Source organism: Megascapheus bottae, chromosome 3 (genome assembly GCF_031878675.1).
Source record: "Megascapheus bottae isolate mThoBot1 chromosome 3, mThoBot2.hap1, whole genome shotgun sequence".
Classification (NCBI taxonomy): domain Eukaryota; kingdom Metazoa; phylum Chordata; class Mammalia; order Rodentia; family Geomyidae; genus Megascapheus; species Megascapheus bottae.
The window spans coordinates 79,589,852-79,607,292 of NC_143511.1; the positions used below are offsets into that span (position 1 = coordinate 79,589,852).

General features: G+C 39.1%; 1 protein-coding gene across 1 annotated transcript; it reads right to left on the reverse strand.

Annotated features, from left to right (window-relative positions):
* Positions 1-843: 843 nt before the first annotated feature.
* Positions 844-7,973, reverse strand: LOC150065861 (complement C5-like). The gene is made up of 6 exons (XM_090329378.1): positions 7,969-7,973; positions 6,806-6,888; positions 6,350-6,415; positions 5,206-5,268; positions 3,502-3,702; positions 844-1,296 (listed from the first exon to the last, which is right to left on the reverse strand). Coding segments are annotated over exons 1-6 (420 nt in total). The 3' UTR covers positions 844-1,294.
* Between the last annotated feature and the right edge of the window lie 9,468 nt (positions 7,974-17,441).

The following is a 17,441-nucleotide window of genomic DNA, read 5'->3' on the forward strand; positions in this document are numbered from 1 at the left end:
AGGATTACACTTGCCAGCTGTGCTTCTAATAAGACAAAATTAAAATGGATAAAATAAAACAAAGTCTTGATATAAATGAATATTAAAAGGGGTAAATAAAGTTTCATCAAAATTAAAATGGAGAATTGCAGAAATATTTACCCAGTATAGAAAACTAGCTAAATGAGTAAATCAAAGACTAAATTGCAAGCAATTTGGGAAAAAAGACAATTCATCCATGAGAATTTATCAATATGATTTATCAATGTTTTATTAATCCCAATATTCTGATTAAGACAACTATATTTATAACATGTTATCATTTTAGGGGCTTTCATTTCCTGGCACAAGTGGCTCAATGTTGTAATAACAGATGTCCTCAGGGCTATACACACAGCAGTGAGCTCGATCCAACATGCCCCTGACTGTCCATGCACAGTCTTCACAGAGGTCACTGAGAGGGCCACAGTCACCCTTCCTATTCCTTTGTGATGGGGTCTTGACATCTGAGAGAGAGAAGGGCAGGATTCCTGGGCACTGTAACGCTGATGGTTGAGCTGTTCTGGTGAACTTAGTATTAGCCACTTGTTCTCTCTGTGTCTCTCTCGCCCTATCTCACTGTCTCCCTGTCTTTCTGTCTCTGTCTCTGTCTCCCTCCCTCCTTTCTTGCCTCCCTGTCTCCCTCCCTCCTTCCTGCCTCCCTTCCTCCTTCCCCTCCTCCTCCTCCTCTTTCCTCCTCCTCCTCCTCCTCCTTCTACACCTTCTTCTTCCTCTCTCTCTCTCTCTCTCTCTCTCTCTCTCTCTCTCTCTCTCTCTCTCTCTCTCTCTCTCTCTCTCTCTCTCCCTCCCTCCCCCCCCCTCTCTCTTGTTTGCCAGTCCTGGAGCTTGAACTCAGGCCCTGGGTACTGTCTTGTACAATTTTTCCTCAATGCTAGCACACTGCCACTTGAGCCCCAGCACCATTTCTGGCTTTTTCTGTGTATGTGATTCTGGGGAATTGAACCCAAGGCTTTGGGCATGCTAGGTGAGCATGCAACTATTAGGCCACACTCCTGGCCCCATTCTGTTCTTATTTGTGAAGAAGGTTAATAATTAAAAATGTGATAAATGACCACCCATGCAACCAAGGCTGTTTGCTTCAAAAATACAATGCAAAGTTATCACCATCATATTTAACTAAGTTTGATTTTGCCCTCTGATATTTAGCAAAATTAACAGCTTGCATATGTGTTATTCAAAACTTAACACATTCAGGTAATGACATTGAGCATATTCCAGAGATGAAGAAAGAAGTTGATGTCTTCATGAGCCCTTACTCTGAAAGACAATAGATATCCTTGTTAAGTTTTTTCAAAATAGTAAGAATTTCAAATTACTGAGGTTGAAAAAGTTACAACCCTACATTTTAAATGAGATTTCTTTTTTTAAAGCCCTTTATCCATAGACCAAATACAATAGAAATACCAGACATAAATGCCAGATAGAAATATCTAGTATGGGGCCAGTAATTTGGCCCAGTGGTAGAGTGCTTGCTTAACAAACACAAAGACATGGGTTCAATTCCTCGGTACCACATACATAGAAAAAAAGTGGTAGAAGTGGTACTGTGGCTCAAGTGGCAGAACTTTAGCTTGAGAAAGCCCAAGAACAGTGCTCACGCCTGAGTTCAAACCTCTGGACTGGCAGGAAAAAAAAGAAAAGAAAAAAGAAATATCTAGTAATCTTGGACTCTCTAGAATCAATGTAAGCTGTTCTCATTTTGTATAGGTTTCACAATACCTCAGGTAATCTCTTGGCATTTTCAAATTTACCATTTCATTTAAAGTTCATAGTGTTCTCTCTCTTTCTGCTTGTCAGTACTAAGATCTGAATTCAGGACCTGATGTTTTAGTATGTCTTTAGCCGTACTTCCATCCCTGTTTTGCTTTAGCTATTTTTCAGAGAGGTTAAGTTCTTTGCTCTTGGTCACAGTTATTACCAGAATCCAGACCACCAAATGCCTGAAACAACATTCCTAATTCTCCAAGATTTTCACATTATATTACATTTTCTTTTCTTTTTTTTTGGTCGTGGGGTTTTAACTCTGGGTCTGGGCACTGTCCCTGCGCTCTTCAGCTCATAGCTAGTGCTCTACCACTTGAGCCACAGGGACACTTCCTGTGTTCTGGTGGTTAACTAGAGATAGGAGTCTAACAGACTTTTGTGCCGGGGCTGGCTTTAAACCACAATTCTCAGATCTGAGCCTCGTGAGTAGCTAGGATCACAGCATGAGCACTGGCACCAGGCCTACAGTTGTTACATTTTCATACTTAGAATTATTCACATGGTGGGGCCGGGAGTTTGGCCTAGTGGTTAAAGTGCTTGCCTAGCATGCATGAAAACCCAGGTTCAATTCTTTGGTACCACATGTAGAAAAAAGCCGGAAGTGGTGCTGAGGCTCAAGTGGTAGAGCTCTAGCCTTGAGAAAGTTCAAGGACAGTGCTCAGGCCCTGAGCTGAAGCCCAGGACTGGCAGAAAAAAAAAAAAAAGAATTATTCACATGGTGCTACATGTCAAAGAAAGCTAAAAGCACAAAATTTTCTATAGCAAAAAAAAACCTGTTAGTATGATTTTGGTAAATTACCACAGCAATTATTTTTGCAGCAGTATGTTCATGGAGATGAACAAAATTAGAGATACAAAGTTATACAAAATAATTGCAGTAAAGACAGGAGGTACCTGTCTGTTTTTGTTTGTATCTTAAAGAAGGTATGTAGAAGGCACAAAAGGATTAAAAGTTCTGAAAACATGTAAGAGGTCTATAAATTCTGAAAATATGTTCTGTTGTTGAAACTGCTATAAGATTTCAATTTTTTTCTTTGCCCATCCTGGGGCTTGAACTCAGGGCTTGAGCACTGTCCTTGAGCTTTCTCAAGGCTAGTGGTCTACCACTTGAGCCACAACACCACTTACAGCTTTTTTCAGTGTACTCAGACCTGTGGAATTGAACCTAGAGCTTTGTGCATGCTAGGCAAGCACCCCAGCACTAGGCCACACTCTGGGCCCAAGATTCCATGAACTCACGATAGATTCAAATGTATTATTGGTGTATTTGGTCAATGAAAATATGGAAAAAAATTAATGGTCATAGTATCATGGAAACACAGAGCTTTAGAATGCAAGGGAGAGGTCTAGAATATATTGGAGATGTCTAGTTTAAGGTTTTGTCTTGAGCCTCAGATAATACTAAGGATGTTTAAGTTACATAGAAACTTGGCTGTATGTTTTTACTGGGTCTTCCGTCTGGGTTTGTGTAGTGTGCATGAGGGTTAACATATTTCCTTATGGGCATATCTAAGTTTCAACTTTTCAAAATTCAATTTTGAGAAAGGATGATAATGCCTATTTTTTTTATGTAGAATGCCATTATACAAAATCACTGGTATTGGGCAGAATTGTAGTAGAAATTGTAATACTTAATGTGCAATCGATTGCTCTACCCATGACCTATATATCCCCACACCCTAAAAATGTAATACTTACACATGTGTTTTTCTCCAAAATGAAGTAGCTTTTCTTTCAAAGTTCGGAACTGGTTTGCCAAGGTACAGCATTGGTTGAAAGCTGTGATACAGCGTGGCCCTATGGTAATCCGGGCAGCACGCTCTGCACAGGTTTCATGGATATTCAAACGGGCACCATCATAACAACATTTCTTTATCACTGGATGTTTGTATGTAGCAACTGAAATGGTGACAGTACAGTTACCTTTGATTAGGCCTAGGCATACAACACCTCAGGCTGAGAATGAATCAGAAGGCATTCTTGATCTCCACTAACTACCAAGTGAGCTCTTACCATAACCACAGCCATAACCAGTTGGCTGACCTGCCTTTCCTTGCAACTACTCCAGGATGGCCAATGGATGACATTACCTCCACTTCACACTACATGCTTTGAAAGGTTTCCTGAAAATAGCATTTGCGGTTCCCTACTCTTCCTTCAACTAGGCTAAATCCTAATCCCTCAAACTAGCACTTTGGGATCAGAACCCTTTGAGTAAACATAGACTAAATAAGCCTGTTCAACTGCTATCCTCCATACTCAGAAGGCTGGGATTTGAGGATTGCAGTTGGAAGTCAGGCCAGGCAGGAAAATTCTTGAGACTCTTACACACACACACACACACACACACACACACACACACACACACACACTTAAATATACATGAAACCTTCCATTAATTGAAGCTAGCTCTGTAGGAATTTCCTTCTGGAAGCTAAATATCCTGTTTTCAAAATGCCTTATATAGCATAGTACACAGACCTAGGCTAGCATCTTCCTTCCTTGTAAGTGCTCATTTTAATCAGTGCTCCCCTTTTCAGATCTTTACAACATACAATGAAGGTTAGCTTACAATAACAGGTGCAAATGGAATACTCTTGTAATTGTTAGAAATTCCTACATTTCACTAAGCATGATATTCACTGAACCCAGGACACAGACCCCTCTGGTTTGATGTCCTTTCTACTGTAAAAGGTGAGTTATCTGTAAGTTACTAATTCCCATTTGATTTATATTTTATTTTATATGGTTGGTGATGGGGCTGGAACTCTGGGCCTGGGGGCTGTCCCTGACCTCTTCAGCTCAAGGCTACCCCTCTACCACATTCAGTAGAGCGCACCACAGTGCTACTTTTGGTTTTCTGGTGGTTAATTGGAGATAAGAGTCTCACGGACTTTACTGAGCTGGGCTGGCTTTGAGCCTTGATCCTGAGATCTCAGCCTCCTGAGTAGCTAGGATTACAGCTCCCGGAGCCTGGCTAGATTTATATTTTAAATCATAGTTTTAACTACTATGTATTAGAAACCCTGTGGATTTGTATAAATGTAGAAATAGTATAGCTTTACAGTTATACATTAAAGTTAATCAAACCATAGATTTAGAGTGGAAGAATACGATCTTAATGGCACATGATGTTTGTAGAGAGAATATATTTGGGACAAATAAAAATTTAATATGTCATTTTAAAGAGAGAGATAGTGAAGGCCCAATTTTCTCAGATTAACATAGATGAACAAAACAGATTTTTTTAAAAAAATTGATTTTTGTCACTGAAAAGAGCTAGACCTCCACAACTTTCTTTTCAACCCTTCTGTTAAAGAAGCACATGGTATTTCATTTGTCTAGAGCTTTTTAGTGATATAGTTGTAATGTTTTTACAATTAGATAATGCTTCCAAGATACCTTGTTCTTCTAGTTTCTGTTGCAGATCTCTTCTTGTCCTAATAATTCGTTTAGAAGAGCCATCTATTTAAAAAAAAGTAAAAAAGAATAAGGAAAAGAAACAGAAGGAACATAAAGTCTAAAAATAAAAACATTCTGCTGGGAGTTTGGCCTAGTGGTAGAGTGCTTGCCTAGCATGCATGAAGACCCGGGTTCGATTCCTCGGTACCACATACATAGAAAAAAGCTGGAAGTGGTGCTGAGGCTCAAGTGGTAGAGTGCTAAGCCTTGAGAACGTCCAAGGACAGTGCTCAGGCCCTGAGCCCAAGCCCAAGACTGGCAAAAAATAAAATAAAATAAAATAAAAATAAAAACGTTCTATGGAACTAAGTATTTTAAACATTCATAAATCATTCATTCAACAAATCAGTATTGATTGGGTGTCCAATTAGCTATTGTATAGTACATCTCTTAGCAAGACTCTTCCCCTCATAGTGGAGCTGAGAGTATTTGGTTTGTTTAGCTTTGTTTAATTTAGAAACTTTAACTGTTTTCTATTTATTGGTTACAACAAACTATGGATTTAGATTGAGCAGTCTTGCTGGATCACTGATTTTTCTTATTTGCTCTTTGAGCTATTATTACACATGTAATTATGAATGCCACAGGATGAAATTAATCATGAAGAATTATTTATTTATCTATTTGTCTATTTATTTATTTATTTATTTATTTATTTTTGGTCACGGACTTGAACTCTGGGATTGGCCGCTGTCCCTGAATGCTTCAGCTCAAGGCTACTGTCCTACTCCTTAAGCCACATCACTACTTCCGGTTTTCTGGTGGTTAATTGGAAATAAAAGTCTCATGGACTTTAGTTCCCAGGGTGGTTTTGAACTGCAATCCTCAGATCTCAGCCTCCTGATTAGCCAGGATTTCAGGTGTGAGCCACCGTATCCAGCTTCTAATTATGAAGAATTTTATAACTACAGAAAAGGTTATTAAAATGCTATCTCTGGAAGTGAGTTCCATGCCCCATTATCAGCACAATATAGGTAAGGAAATAAGAAAATAAATAAATGTGCTTTTTATTGTTGAAGCATTCATAGTGTCTGAGAAGACATGTACCTAAGTGTAGGAATGTGTGCTGTCCCTCTTTTATTACTTTGAAATGATGTAGTTCCTATAATATCTTTCCTATTGATGAAGAACAGGCCATTGGGAGGAAAGGCTAGGAAGAAGGAAAAACATAACTGTCTTTGCTGTGTTGCTAACTGATCAGAAGAGCTTGAGTGCACAGTTTGTCTTTCTGGGTTCTACTCTTATCATCTTGATTGCTCATTTTACCCAAAACCATATCTATAGAAAGGACCTGATCAAGTCAAGCACCTCAGGGGACCTGAACTCTTCTAACAATATGACAAGAACATAAAATCAGAGAAAAGGGCCCAGTTCCTAATAGTTAATAACGAGAGCTAGAAAATGAACCTTCTTTCTTACTCCTGCCCCAGTACTTTCCACCACACTAGTAGGAATGAATTTACATTAGGTACATTACTGACATAAGGAACTATAAAAACTCAAACTCTTCATAGTTAAGCTTGTAACTGTGAGAAATTACCAGTTCCTTTCATTTCAAAGTGTGCAGTGCTAATGGCCGGAGAGTCCACTTTATACTTATCCTGAATTGTCTGTACACCATATCTGTGGAAACAAACAAACAAACAAAAGAGAGGGCTGATTATGTGACTTAGTGGTATAGTACTTGCCTAACATTCATGAAACCCTGGGTTGGATTCCTTGGTACCACATAAAAAGAAAAAATCTGGAAGTGGTGCTAGGGTTCACGTTGTAAAGCACTGGACTTGAACACAGAGAGACTCAAGGACAAAGCCCAAGCCCCGATTTCAAGCACCAGTACAGGCAAAAAAAATTATTTATGTAAAGGCATATAATGTTCTTTAAATTATTTTGCTTTTGCTATTTTTCCTCCTTTTAGAGAGATTTCAGTCAATTTTACACAAAGATACCATACTTATATATTTTTACCCACCATAATATTCTCCTTTCCACTTCACAAACCAGCTGCTTTCCCTGAAGCAGTTCTCCTTTATAATAATATATTACTATTGTTATCATTTCTAGGTCTATATCCTAATATGGATGAAAACATGTGATTGATACATATATATCTTTTTGAGCATGTCTTGTCTCAATCAACACAATCATCTTCCATTCCATTTAATTTCCTTCACACCATTCTATTCTTTATAAATGAATGATGTTCTATTAAACAAGTTCTTATATTCTTCAATATAACTAATTGAAGAAATCTACATATACCCTTGTGGACAGTATTACTATTGCTCCCACTATAAGCACACTGCCAATTAATTTGCCCAAAATCACAGACCCTTCAATACAGAACTAAGAACTGTCTTGAAGAACCTGTGTCCAGAATCAACTTTTTCAACAGCAACCCTAAACCATAGTTAGTAAGAACGTTGCAATCAAGAAAATTTAGGAAGCAAAAGGACTTTTTAATGTCAGTATTCTGTAAGGTGTTGCTTATGGAGTGGTTTGTAGACTATTCGTGGTGGTAGTGGTAAGAAATATAATAGTGCTTATAACTCTTTCAAATACAGCTCTGGGCCCACATATAAATTAACTTTAGCAGGAAAGTCTATTCATATGGAGAATTCATTGTGACATCTAATTTTAATAGCTACAGAAAAGCCTGGACCTGAGCTTGCTGAGAGGCAAGAGTGTTCCTTTGACTTTTACCTCATACGTTTTTCCTGATATTTTCATGGCTTCCTTCTTTCCTTGAAACTGCTTGACTGTCACTTCCCTAAGAGAACCTTTCCTGTCCACATTTTACTGGTACCCATTATTTCTTTTCTCTTTACTTTCCTTATTTTTATTCATTATACTAAAGTCTAGTCATCGTTATGTATTTATTCTCTCATTGGTTCAATCTTTGTTACTTTTTCTCCTAGACCATACAAATGCTAGTTCTTTTTTTTTGTTTCATTTTTTTAATTGTAATTAGTAAAAGGGTACAAATGCTAGTTCTAAAAATATCTTTTCCTCCCTCCCTCCCTCCCTCATCTCTCCCTCCCTCCCTCCCTCCCTCTCTTCCTTCCTTTCCTTCTTTCTTTCTTTTGCCAGTCCTGGGGTTTGAACTCAGGGCTGGGCACTGTCTTTGGACACTTTTTGCTCAAGGCTAGCACTCTGTGACATGAGCCACAGCACCACTTCTGGCTTTTTCTGTGTATATGGTTTTGGGTAATGGAACCCAGGGTTTCATGCATGCTAAGTGAGCCACACTCTCCACCCTAGGAATGTAAGAAAACTAAAATTGGAACTTAAACATCCTTGTAAATACCAGGAATAAATACAGAATGTATTTGATAGAAATTAGATATGCACAGATATATTTTATTAGGAGCCAGTCAGTGTAGCAGAAAGAAATCAGAAAATTCCAGGACAAGAATCACACTCTAACCTTGACTCTGTCCCTAATGTAAACCCAGTAAGTTCTCCTTGCCTCTAAGCTGAAAGTTTCTTGTCTTTCAAAAGGAAGTAAATAAAAATCATCTCATGCAATTTGAGGGTATAGGTAGGATTGGGAAGGGTGAGGGGAGCCATGAAAGAGGTGACATGATCAAGATACACTGTACTTAATAAATTGATTTCCTGAATTGAAACCACTATGTACAACTACTTAAAGATAGTTTTTTTTTGCCAGTCCTGCCTGAACACTGTCCTTGGGCTTTCTCAAGGCTAGAGCTCTACCTCTTGAGTCACATTACCACTTCCAGCTTTTTTTCTATGTATGTGACGCTGGGGAATTGGACCCTGGTCTTTGTGCACGCTAGGCAAGCCCTCTACCGTTAGGCCAAACTCCCAGGCCCCTTAAAGATAATTTTTTTTTCTACCAGTCCTGGGCTTGAGCTCAGGGCCTGAGCACTGTCCTTGGACATTCTCAAGGCTAGAGCTCTACCACTTGAGCCTCAGCATCACTTCCAGCTTTTTTCTATGCATATGGTACCGAGGAATCGAACCTGGGTCTTTGTGCATGCTAGACAAGCACTCTACCACTAGGCCAAACTCCATGCCCCCTTAATGATAATTTTTTAAATTTTTTTATTATAATTAATAAAAGGGTTACAACTATATTCGCCAGATAGAAGGTGCATTACTTCTCACACATTGATGCCCCTTCTCATGTTTTTGCCCCCATTTTCCTCCCCCATCCCCTCTCCTCATCTTGTTTTTCCTCCTTCCCTTTCCTATTTCAAATAAACGTTTATATAATATACCAGATAACAAGGTCAGACATTGTTACAATATGAGATTAGCCAATGGGCAGCCAAAGAGATGAAAAATAACGTAGTACATTAAGAACAACAATCACACATAATAAAACTCTTAAAGATAATTTTTAAACACATGAATATTACCTAGAGTAATGAAAAGGTTGTGGTCATATGACACAATCTCAAATTAGATACAAAAATCTATACTTGACATGGGATAGTTTACAATGCTTAGCATTTTTAGTGCAGGGAATCTGTGAACAACTTGGTGCATGTTTTAAATACATATATTACATTTATGGCAAAATGCAAAAATTGAAGTGAGTAAAGTCCTACTTTTGTCCCTTTCTATCAGTGATCCTTGGCCAGTCACTTCCTTATGTGCATATAAATTCATATATACATAGTATATTCAATTCAATAATCTCAGATTAACTTTCATTGCATATTTATAGCTATATTTATAACATGACATATTTTATTTGTATGATATAGGATTGTAAGCTGGATTTCAATAACCAGCCCTGCCAATGGCTCACACCTGTAATCCTAGCTATTTAGGAGGCTGAGATCTGAGGATAAAGGTTCAAAGCCAGCCTGGGCACAAAAGGACCTGAGAAGAAAGGGTATAAGGATATAAGGATATAAGGAAGGAAAGGGGAAAGGGAAGGAAGGAGGAAAAGAGGGAGAGAGAGGAGGAACTAGGGAGGGGGAGAGAGGAGATGGGAGGGAGGTTGAGAATATGGAAGGGAAGGGAAAGAAAGAAGAAAAGGAAGGGGCAGAGAGGGAAGAAAGGAGGGGGGAGGCAAGGAGAAAGGAAGGGAAGAAGGGGGAGTGAGGGAAGGAGAGAGAACATTTGAGTAGATAATACCCGGGTACTTTTCAGCAGTTAAGCATTATTTTTAGAAATCATCATTTATAAGATAAAATTTAAGGTGCACAAAATTTCAGTAACACAAATAGTTGTGAAGAGTCAACTTATACATTTGGAAATAATGACTAATAGATTTTCAAAGCTATTTGAACTGTGAAAAACACCCAGAAAAACTAAGAACAAATGCAAACAAGCAATGAGAACAAAGTTTAAATTGACTTTGTCATTTATTGAAGAGAAACTGGACCATGTGAAGTTTTGTAAATAACAATTCATCAAAGCTGTCACATTTTTCACCATTCACTCAATCAAAATGCTTACATATCTTTCTCATTCAGAGAGGAATCTCCTCATTTGAGCAAAGTTATTTGCAATGATATAATCTGGTGAGTTTCCTTTTTCACTTAATATAACAAACATGCATCCTACAATAGAGATGGGCTGTTTTTACTTACATTTGATCCTGTCCCCAACTTTTCTCCAGGAAGATTAACAAACAAAGTATCTCCCAAAGGGCCATGGCAGAAGGTGGTACAAAACCATGGGCATCAAACTTTGAAGCTAATTTCTTTTGAAATAAACTAAGCTTGAAGAATTTGGATAAATTTGTTCTCTGGTTAATCATTAATGACAAAAAGAAATATCTCTGAGCAAGAAAACTAAAATCAGAACCCAAACATACTTTCATGTCCATAATTAAGACAGGAATTGTTTTATAGGAGTTTACACTTGAGGGACTTATTTTTCATTTTCCCTCTTCATTCTTCCTCTTTCCCTCTTTTGTCCTTTCCTTTATCCTCTCATCTCATCTCCCTTTTCTTCTTTCCTTTCCTCTCTACAAAAGGGTCCAAGGGATAGTTTCTTGGTCTGCCTAAGTCCATAGAAGAAAATAAAGATTTCCTGGACAAAGACTGTGACTGCAGGTGAGGAATCTGGTATCACTGTTCATATCACCATTGTCGCTTTACTACTTACTGAAAAAACAGAACAAAAAACGTACTTTCTGATGTCTCTTAATTCACTACCATTCATTCAGAATTTGCATTGATTCAGACTTGGAGCATGTTTTCAAATTATTCATTTCAGGGATCGAGAGTGTGGCCTAGTGGTAGAGAGCTTGCCTAACATGCATGAAGACCCGGGTTGGATTCCTCAGTACCATATACACAGAAAAAGCCACAAGTACTGCTGTGGCACAAGTGGTAGAGGGCTAGCCTACCACGTTTTTTGCTTGAGTCCAAGCAAAATAATAATAATAATTATTATTATTCTTTCCAGAGAGGATTTTGATATGTTAAAATAAGAGTTTCAGATAAGCACATGAACAAAATTTCCAAGGATGATGGAGTCTCGTTAATGATTTATAATTAGGTAAAATTTTATCTTAAAGATTTGCAGTTAAATTTATTCTTACAATGCTCATCAGCAACTTTTTCTTTACAACTTTCTTTTTCTACCTTAGTATATATTATGTATTCTATTTAAAAGCAAATCTGTAAACCATGTTTGTAGAAATCAGATATTTACAATCACATTGACAAATTTCTTGCTTTGACTTAACAAAGTCCTATTTTTTTTTTTTTTTGCCAGTCCTGGGGCTCAAACTCAGGGCCTGAAAAATGGGCTTTCCTCAAGGCTAGTTTTCTACCACTTGAGGCACAGCACCACTTCAAGCTTTTTCTGAGTATGTGGTGGGGAGGAATCAAATTCAGAGCCTTGTGCATGCTAAGTGGGCACTCTATGACTACGCATCCAGCCCAACAAAGTCCTTTTTTTTTTTTTTTGCCAGTACTGGGCTTGAGCTCAGGGCCTGAGCACTGTCCTTGGACTTTCTCAGGGCTAAAGCTGTACCATTTGAGCCTCAGAACCACTTCTGGCTGTTTTTTTTCTATGTATGTGGTACCAAGGAGTTGAACCCAGGTCTTCCTGCATGCTAGGCAATCACTCTACCATTAGGCCAAAGTCCCGGCACAACAAAGTCCAATTCTTAACACGACATTACACTGAATTGATTACAGGGAAGTAAGGAGCACAAAGAAAAACTGGATATAAAATTTTCACTAAAAGTGTCTCTTACATATGACATTGAAATGGCAGAAGTCGGCCATTGTGTGGTCTGGCTATCTGGCCCACTTATTCCAAAAGGAAATCTGTAGAATGATTAAGCTGGGTTGTGAAAGAAGGGGTAAAGTTAAACAAACAGTTCTTTTGTCATCATTTTCGGGAAAAGAAACTAGAAAAGAGTACAGTCAACCTAAGTATTTTTGTGTGTGTATGTGGGTGGGCGGGGGTTCAAGGGGCTTGAACTCGGCCTGGGCACTGTCCCTGAGCTCTTCAGCTCAAGGCTCCTGCCCAACCCTTGAGCCAAGCCCCACTTCCCATTTTCTAGAAGTTAATTGGAGATAAGAGTCTCAGGTCCTCTTGTGCCTGGGGTTGGCTTTGAACCTTGATCCTCAGATCTCAGCCTCCTGAGTAGCTAAGGATTACAGGCATGAGCCACCATGCCTGGCTCAGTTTAATTATTTTAAGTGCAAAGAAGCCTAGTTGTCTTGACATTATTTGTTTCAAATGTTTGAAGGACTATTGATCTCAAAAGTCCTCAACAGAGCCGACATTCAACACAACTGAAGTTGATGGGTTCCCAACTTAAAAATTCTGTCTTCCTGGGGGCTGGGAGCATAGCCTAGTGGTAGAGTCCTTGCCTAGCCTGCACAAAGCCCTGGGTTTGACTCCCTGAAAACACCTACACAGAAAAAGCGGTGCTGTGGCTCAAGTGATAGAACACTAGCCTTGAGAAAGCCCAATGACAGTGCTTAGGCCTTGAGTTCAAGCCCCAGGACTAGCAAAAAGAAAAAAATGTCTTCCCAATGCCATTCAAAGATGTATTTTTCATTATCTTTTAACATGTGAGTCTTTTAAATTTTTTTATACAAATAGTGTGCATTTCTAAGAGAAGACACTCAGGTCTGACAGCAATTTTCATGGTCATTTATCCTTCCCCTAATACTACCTGGATTCCACTCCCAAAATAGAGGCATTCTGCCTCTACCTCAGTGTTCCAATCTTCACTCTAGCCAAGCAGTAGAATTGCTTGTGAGTATTCCCGAAGTCACCAAGACAGGAAGGTGCTCTTAAAAGGGTAATTCTTTCTTTCTTTCTTTTTTTACTTGATGCTAATACCGGTGCTTGAAGACAGGGCCTGAGCATTTGTCTCCTAGCTTTGTTTGCTTAACAGTGGCCTTCTACCACTGGAGCCATAACTCTGTTTCTGGCCTCTTGGTGTTTCAAGGACTTTTCTGCTTGGGCTGACTTTGAACCATTCTTCAGATGTCAGCCTTTTCAGTAGCTAGGATTACAGGCATGAGTCACTGGTGGTTGGCAAATTTTGTATCTTTCAAGTGATTCTTTAAGTAGTTATTCAAATTGATTTTGTCAAAATATCTAGAAACCTATTTTCATGTAATTATAAGCCACTTTCTATGAATGAGAAAGGATTTTTCTAGTATTCCTTGTTTTTTTGTAAGCCACAGGACTTAAACTCAGGGCCTGAGTGCTGTCCCTGAACACTTTCATTCTACCACTTTGAGCCACAGCATCACTCTGGTAGTCTGGTGGTTAATGGAAGATAAGAATCTCATGGAGTCTCTTGCTGGCTTCAAGCTATGGTCCTCAGATCTCAGCCTCCTGTGTAGCTAGGATTACAGATGTAAGTCACTGGTGCCGGCTAGTACATGACTTTTATAACCATGAATTTAGAGAATAAAATCAAACCATTAATATCTTGTATGTTTTTGCTTTCAGAAATTTAACAACAGATGCCTCATGGTTGAATGGCATAGACAAGATATGACTCATAATAGCTCCACTTAAATTTCATGAGCCTCTTCTAAGTAGTGTGGAGGCTACTGGAGAAACAAAGGCATTTCCTTAGAATTAAAACATTTTAAATTGTGATTTGAGAATCATGGAAGTGATGCCCACAAAGGGTAGCAGACCCTGGAGTGATTCTGAGAACCACACCACATTTTTCCTTCAGCCTGCTTTTTAGCTCAAGTCCCTATTCTCAGAAGTTAAAGTCATTCTTTTTTTTTGTTTTTTGCCAGTCATGGGCTTGAACCCTGTGCTGAGCACCGTTCTGTGTTTTTTTTTTTTTTTCCTCAAGGTTACATCTCTATCACTTGAACCACAGCATCACTTGTGTGTGTGTGTGTTGTTTTTTTTTCTATGTATGCGTTACCAAGAAATCAAACCCGGGTCTTGGTGCATGCTAGGCAAGCACTCTACATTAGGCTAAAGTCTGGGCCCTTGTTAAAGTCATTCTTATTATGATATCCACAGTATACGATATCCACAAAAGTAAGGGTCACACATAGAGTGCTACCAGCCCTGCAGAAGCTGGCACACTCAGAGTCTATTTAACAGCTACCCTTCTCTTGACACTAGTGTAAAAATCACTCTGGGAGCACAAATTACAGCCAGTTGGAAAAACTTAAAGCAAATATCTTTATAGACAGTTTTGGTGGAGTGAGGAAGGAGAGGGAGGGAGGGAAAGAGGGAGAGAGGGAGAGAGAAGGAAAGGGAGAGGGGGAAAGAGAGAGGCTTAATGAATTTTAAAGTACATTTCAGGCCACAGGTGGTGACTCCTGCCTGTAGTCCCAGGTACATCTGGAAGTAGCATGATCATTCGACCACAGAGGCCTCTTTAGGCAAAGTTAGCAGGAGACTCTACTGAAAAGCAAACTAAATAAATGGCCTTGGGTTATGACTCAAGTGGTAGAGCCCTTGCCTAGCGAGTGCAAGGCTACAAGTTCAGCTCTTCATACTGTTCCCCTGCCCCCCCAAAAAAGTTTATTTACTATCCGAGTAGAAGATAGTATTAGATTTATATTGTATTATCTACCTTTGTCATTGGCCATTGTTGACTCTAATTCTATTGGTATTCTACCGCTCTACCACTTAGCTTGGGTGTTGTTGTCCCCAAGGTCTTCAGATCAAGGCCACCATCCTACCCCTTGAGCCACAGTGCCAATTCTGGTGCTTAATTGGAGATATGAGTGTCGGAATTTGTTGCCCGGGCTGGCTTTGAACCACAATCCTCAGATCTCAGCCTCCTGAGTAGCTAGGATTATAGGAGTGAGCCACTGCACCTGGCTTGCTGATCACATTTTTATAGAGAAATTTGGCCCATAGATTACCTCTGAAAATGCTGTAAATTGCTTTTGTGACCTATAAAATATGAATTGTGACACATTTTTCTTGTTATGGGTACATTTGTAGAATGCAACCTGAGGGCTGGGATGTAGCTCAGTGGCAAAGCGCTTGTTTGCCTAATAAGTACAATGTCCTGGGTTCGATCCCCAGTACCAAAACAGAAAAGATAAAAAAGAAATACAGCTTAAAATGCCACCTGATTTTAATCATCTTACACAGTGGTAGTCCGAAAAGCTAATATGAGCTATTTTTTTCTTTTTTTGCCAGTACTGGGCTTGAGCTCAGGGCCTGAGCACTGTCCTTGAACTTTCTCAAGGCTAGAGCTCTACCACTTGAGCCTCAGCACCACTTCTGGCTTTTTTCTATGTATGTGGTACCAAGGAATCGAACCCGGGCCTTCATGCATGCTAGGCAAGCACTTTAACCACTAGGCCAAACTCTACTTCTGAAAGTGTGTTGTGACCATTTCTGTGGAACAGAGAAGCAAATTTAGAATTACCATTAAAACACAGAATCTTTAAAGAATTTCAGGATTTCTTAGTTTTCTGTGATAGTGGCATTTGAACTCAGAGCCTCACACTTTTTAGGAAAGCATTTTACCACTGCAGCCACATACCCAGTTCTTATCTCTAATAGTTATTTTTTCAGATAAGCCACTTAAAATAATCCTTGTTTCTTGGTCTGGGAGTTTGGCTTAGTGGTAGAGTGGTTTCCCAGCATGCATGAAGACCCAGGTTTCATTCCTCAGTACCACATACAGAGAAAACAGCTGGAAGTGGTGCTGTGACTGAAGTGGTAGAGCTCTAGCCTTGAGAAACCCAAGGACAGTGCTCAGCCCTGAGTTCAAGCCAAGACTGGCAAAAAAAAAAATCCTTGTTTATCAAACCCACGAATTTTATTCCTGTAAGATTTCTACAAGTTTTTAGCCTAGTGTTCCCACTCGTGGATGTTCACACAGCTGTCTTCTTGTCTTAAAGTTCTCAGTGCACTTCTTCCTCTAGAGAGGCCTTCTTAGCCCCCAATCTCAGTGAATCCTACTTCTTTCAGTCAGCAACTATTTATTTATTTAGTACACAGTATGGACCTGACAGCAGGGCTATAGTTGTGCACACCACAGACAAGACCAGCTTTCTTCGTGTCTTGCATTTGTCACAGGATCTGATCTTGTCGGTCTTCTTCACTGTGTGAAACTTTTTTTTGGTTGGTTGTGGGACTTGAACTCAGGGCCTGGGCACTTTCCCTGAACTCTTCAGCTCAAGGCGAGTGCTCTACCACTTTGAGTAACAGTGCCACTTCCTGTTTTCTGGTGGTTAACTGGAGATAAGAATCTTACAGACTTTTGGGGGGATTGGGGGAAGAGGGAGAAAAAATAAGAAACTCATAGACTTTCATGTCCAGGTTGGCTTGGAACTGTGATCCTCACAACTCCTGAATAAGATTACACTTGCCAGCTGTGCTTCTAATAAACAAAATTAAAATGGATAAAATAAAACAAAGTCTTGATATAAATGAATATTAAAAGGGGTAAATAAAGTTTCATCAAAATTAAAATGGAGAACTGTAGAAATATTTACCCAGTATAGAAAACTAGCTAAATGAGTAAATCAAAGACTAAATTGTAAGCAATTTGGGAAAAAAGACAATTCATCAATGAGAATTTATCAATATGATTTATCAATGTTTTATTAATCCCAACATTCTGATTAAGACAACTATATTTATAACATGTTATCATTTTAGGGACTTTCATTTCCTGGCACAAGTGGTTCAATGTTGTAATAACAGATGTCCTCAGGGCTATACACACAGCAGTGAGCTCGATCCAACATGCCCCTGACTCTCCATGCACA

Bases quoted from the DNA above. Each gene is read 5' to 3' on its own strand.
- LOC150065861 (XM_090329378.1), bottom strand. The intron at 5,269-6,349 runs GTAATAAAAGAG...TTTTTTAAATAG, and splicing joins AGGAACTACATCATTTCAAA to ATGGCTCTTCTAAACGAATT. The intron at 3,703-5,205 runs GTATCTTGGAAG...TCACCATTTCAG, and splicing joins ACAGAAACTAGAAGAACAAG to TTGCTACATACAAACATCCA.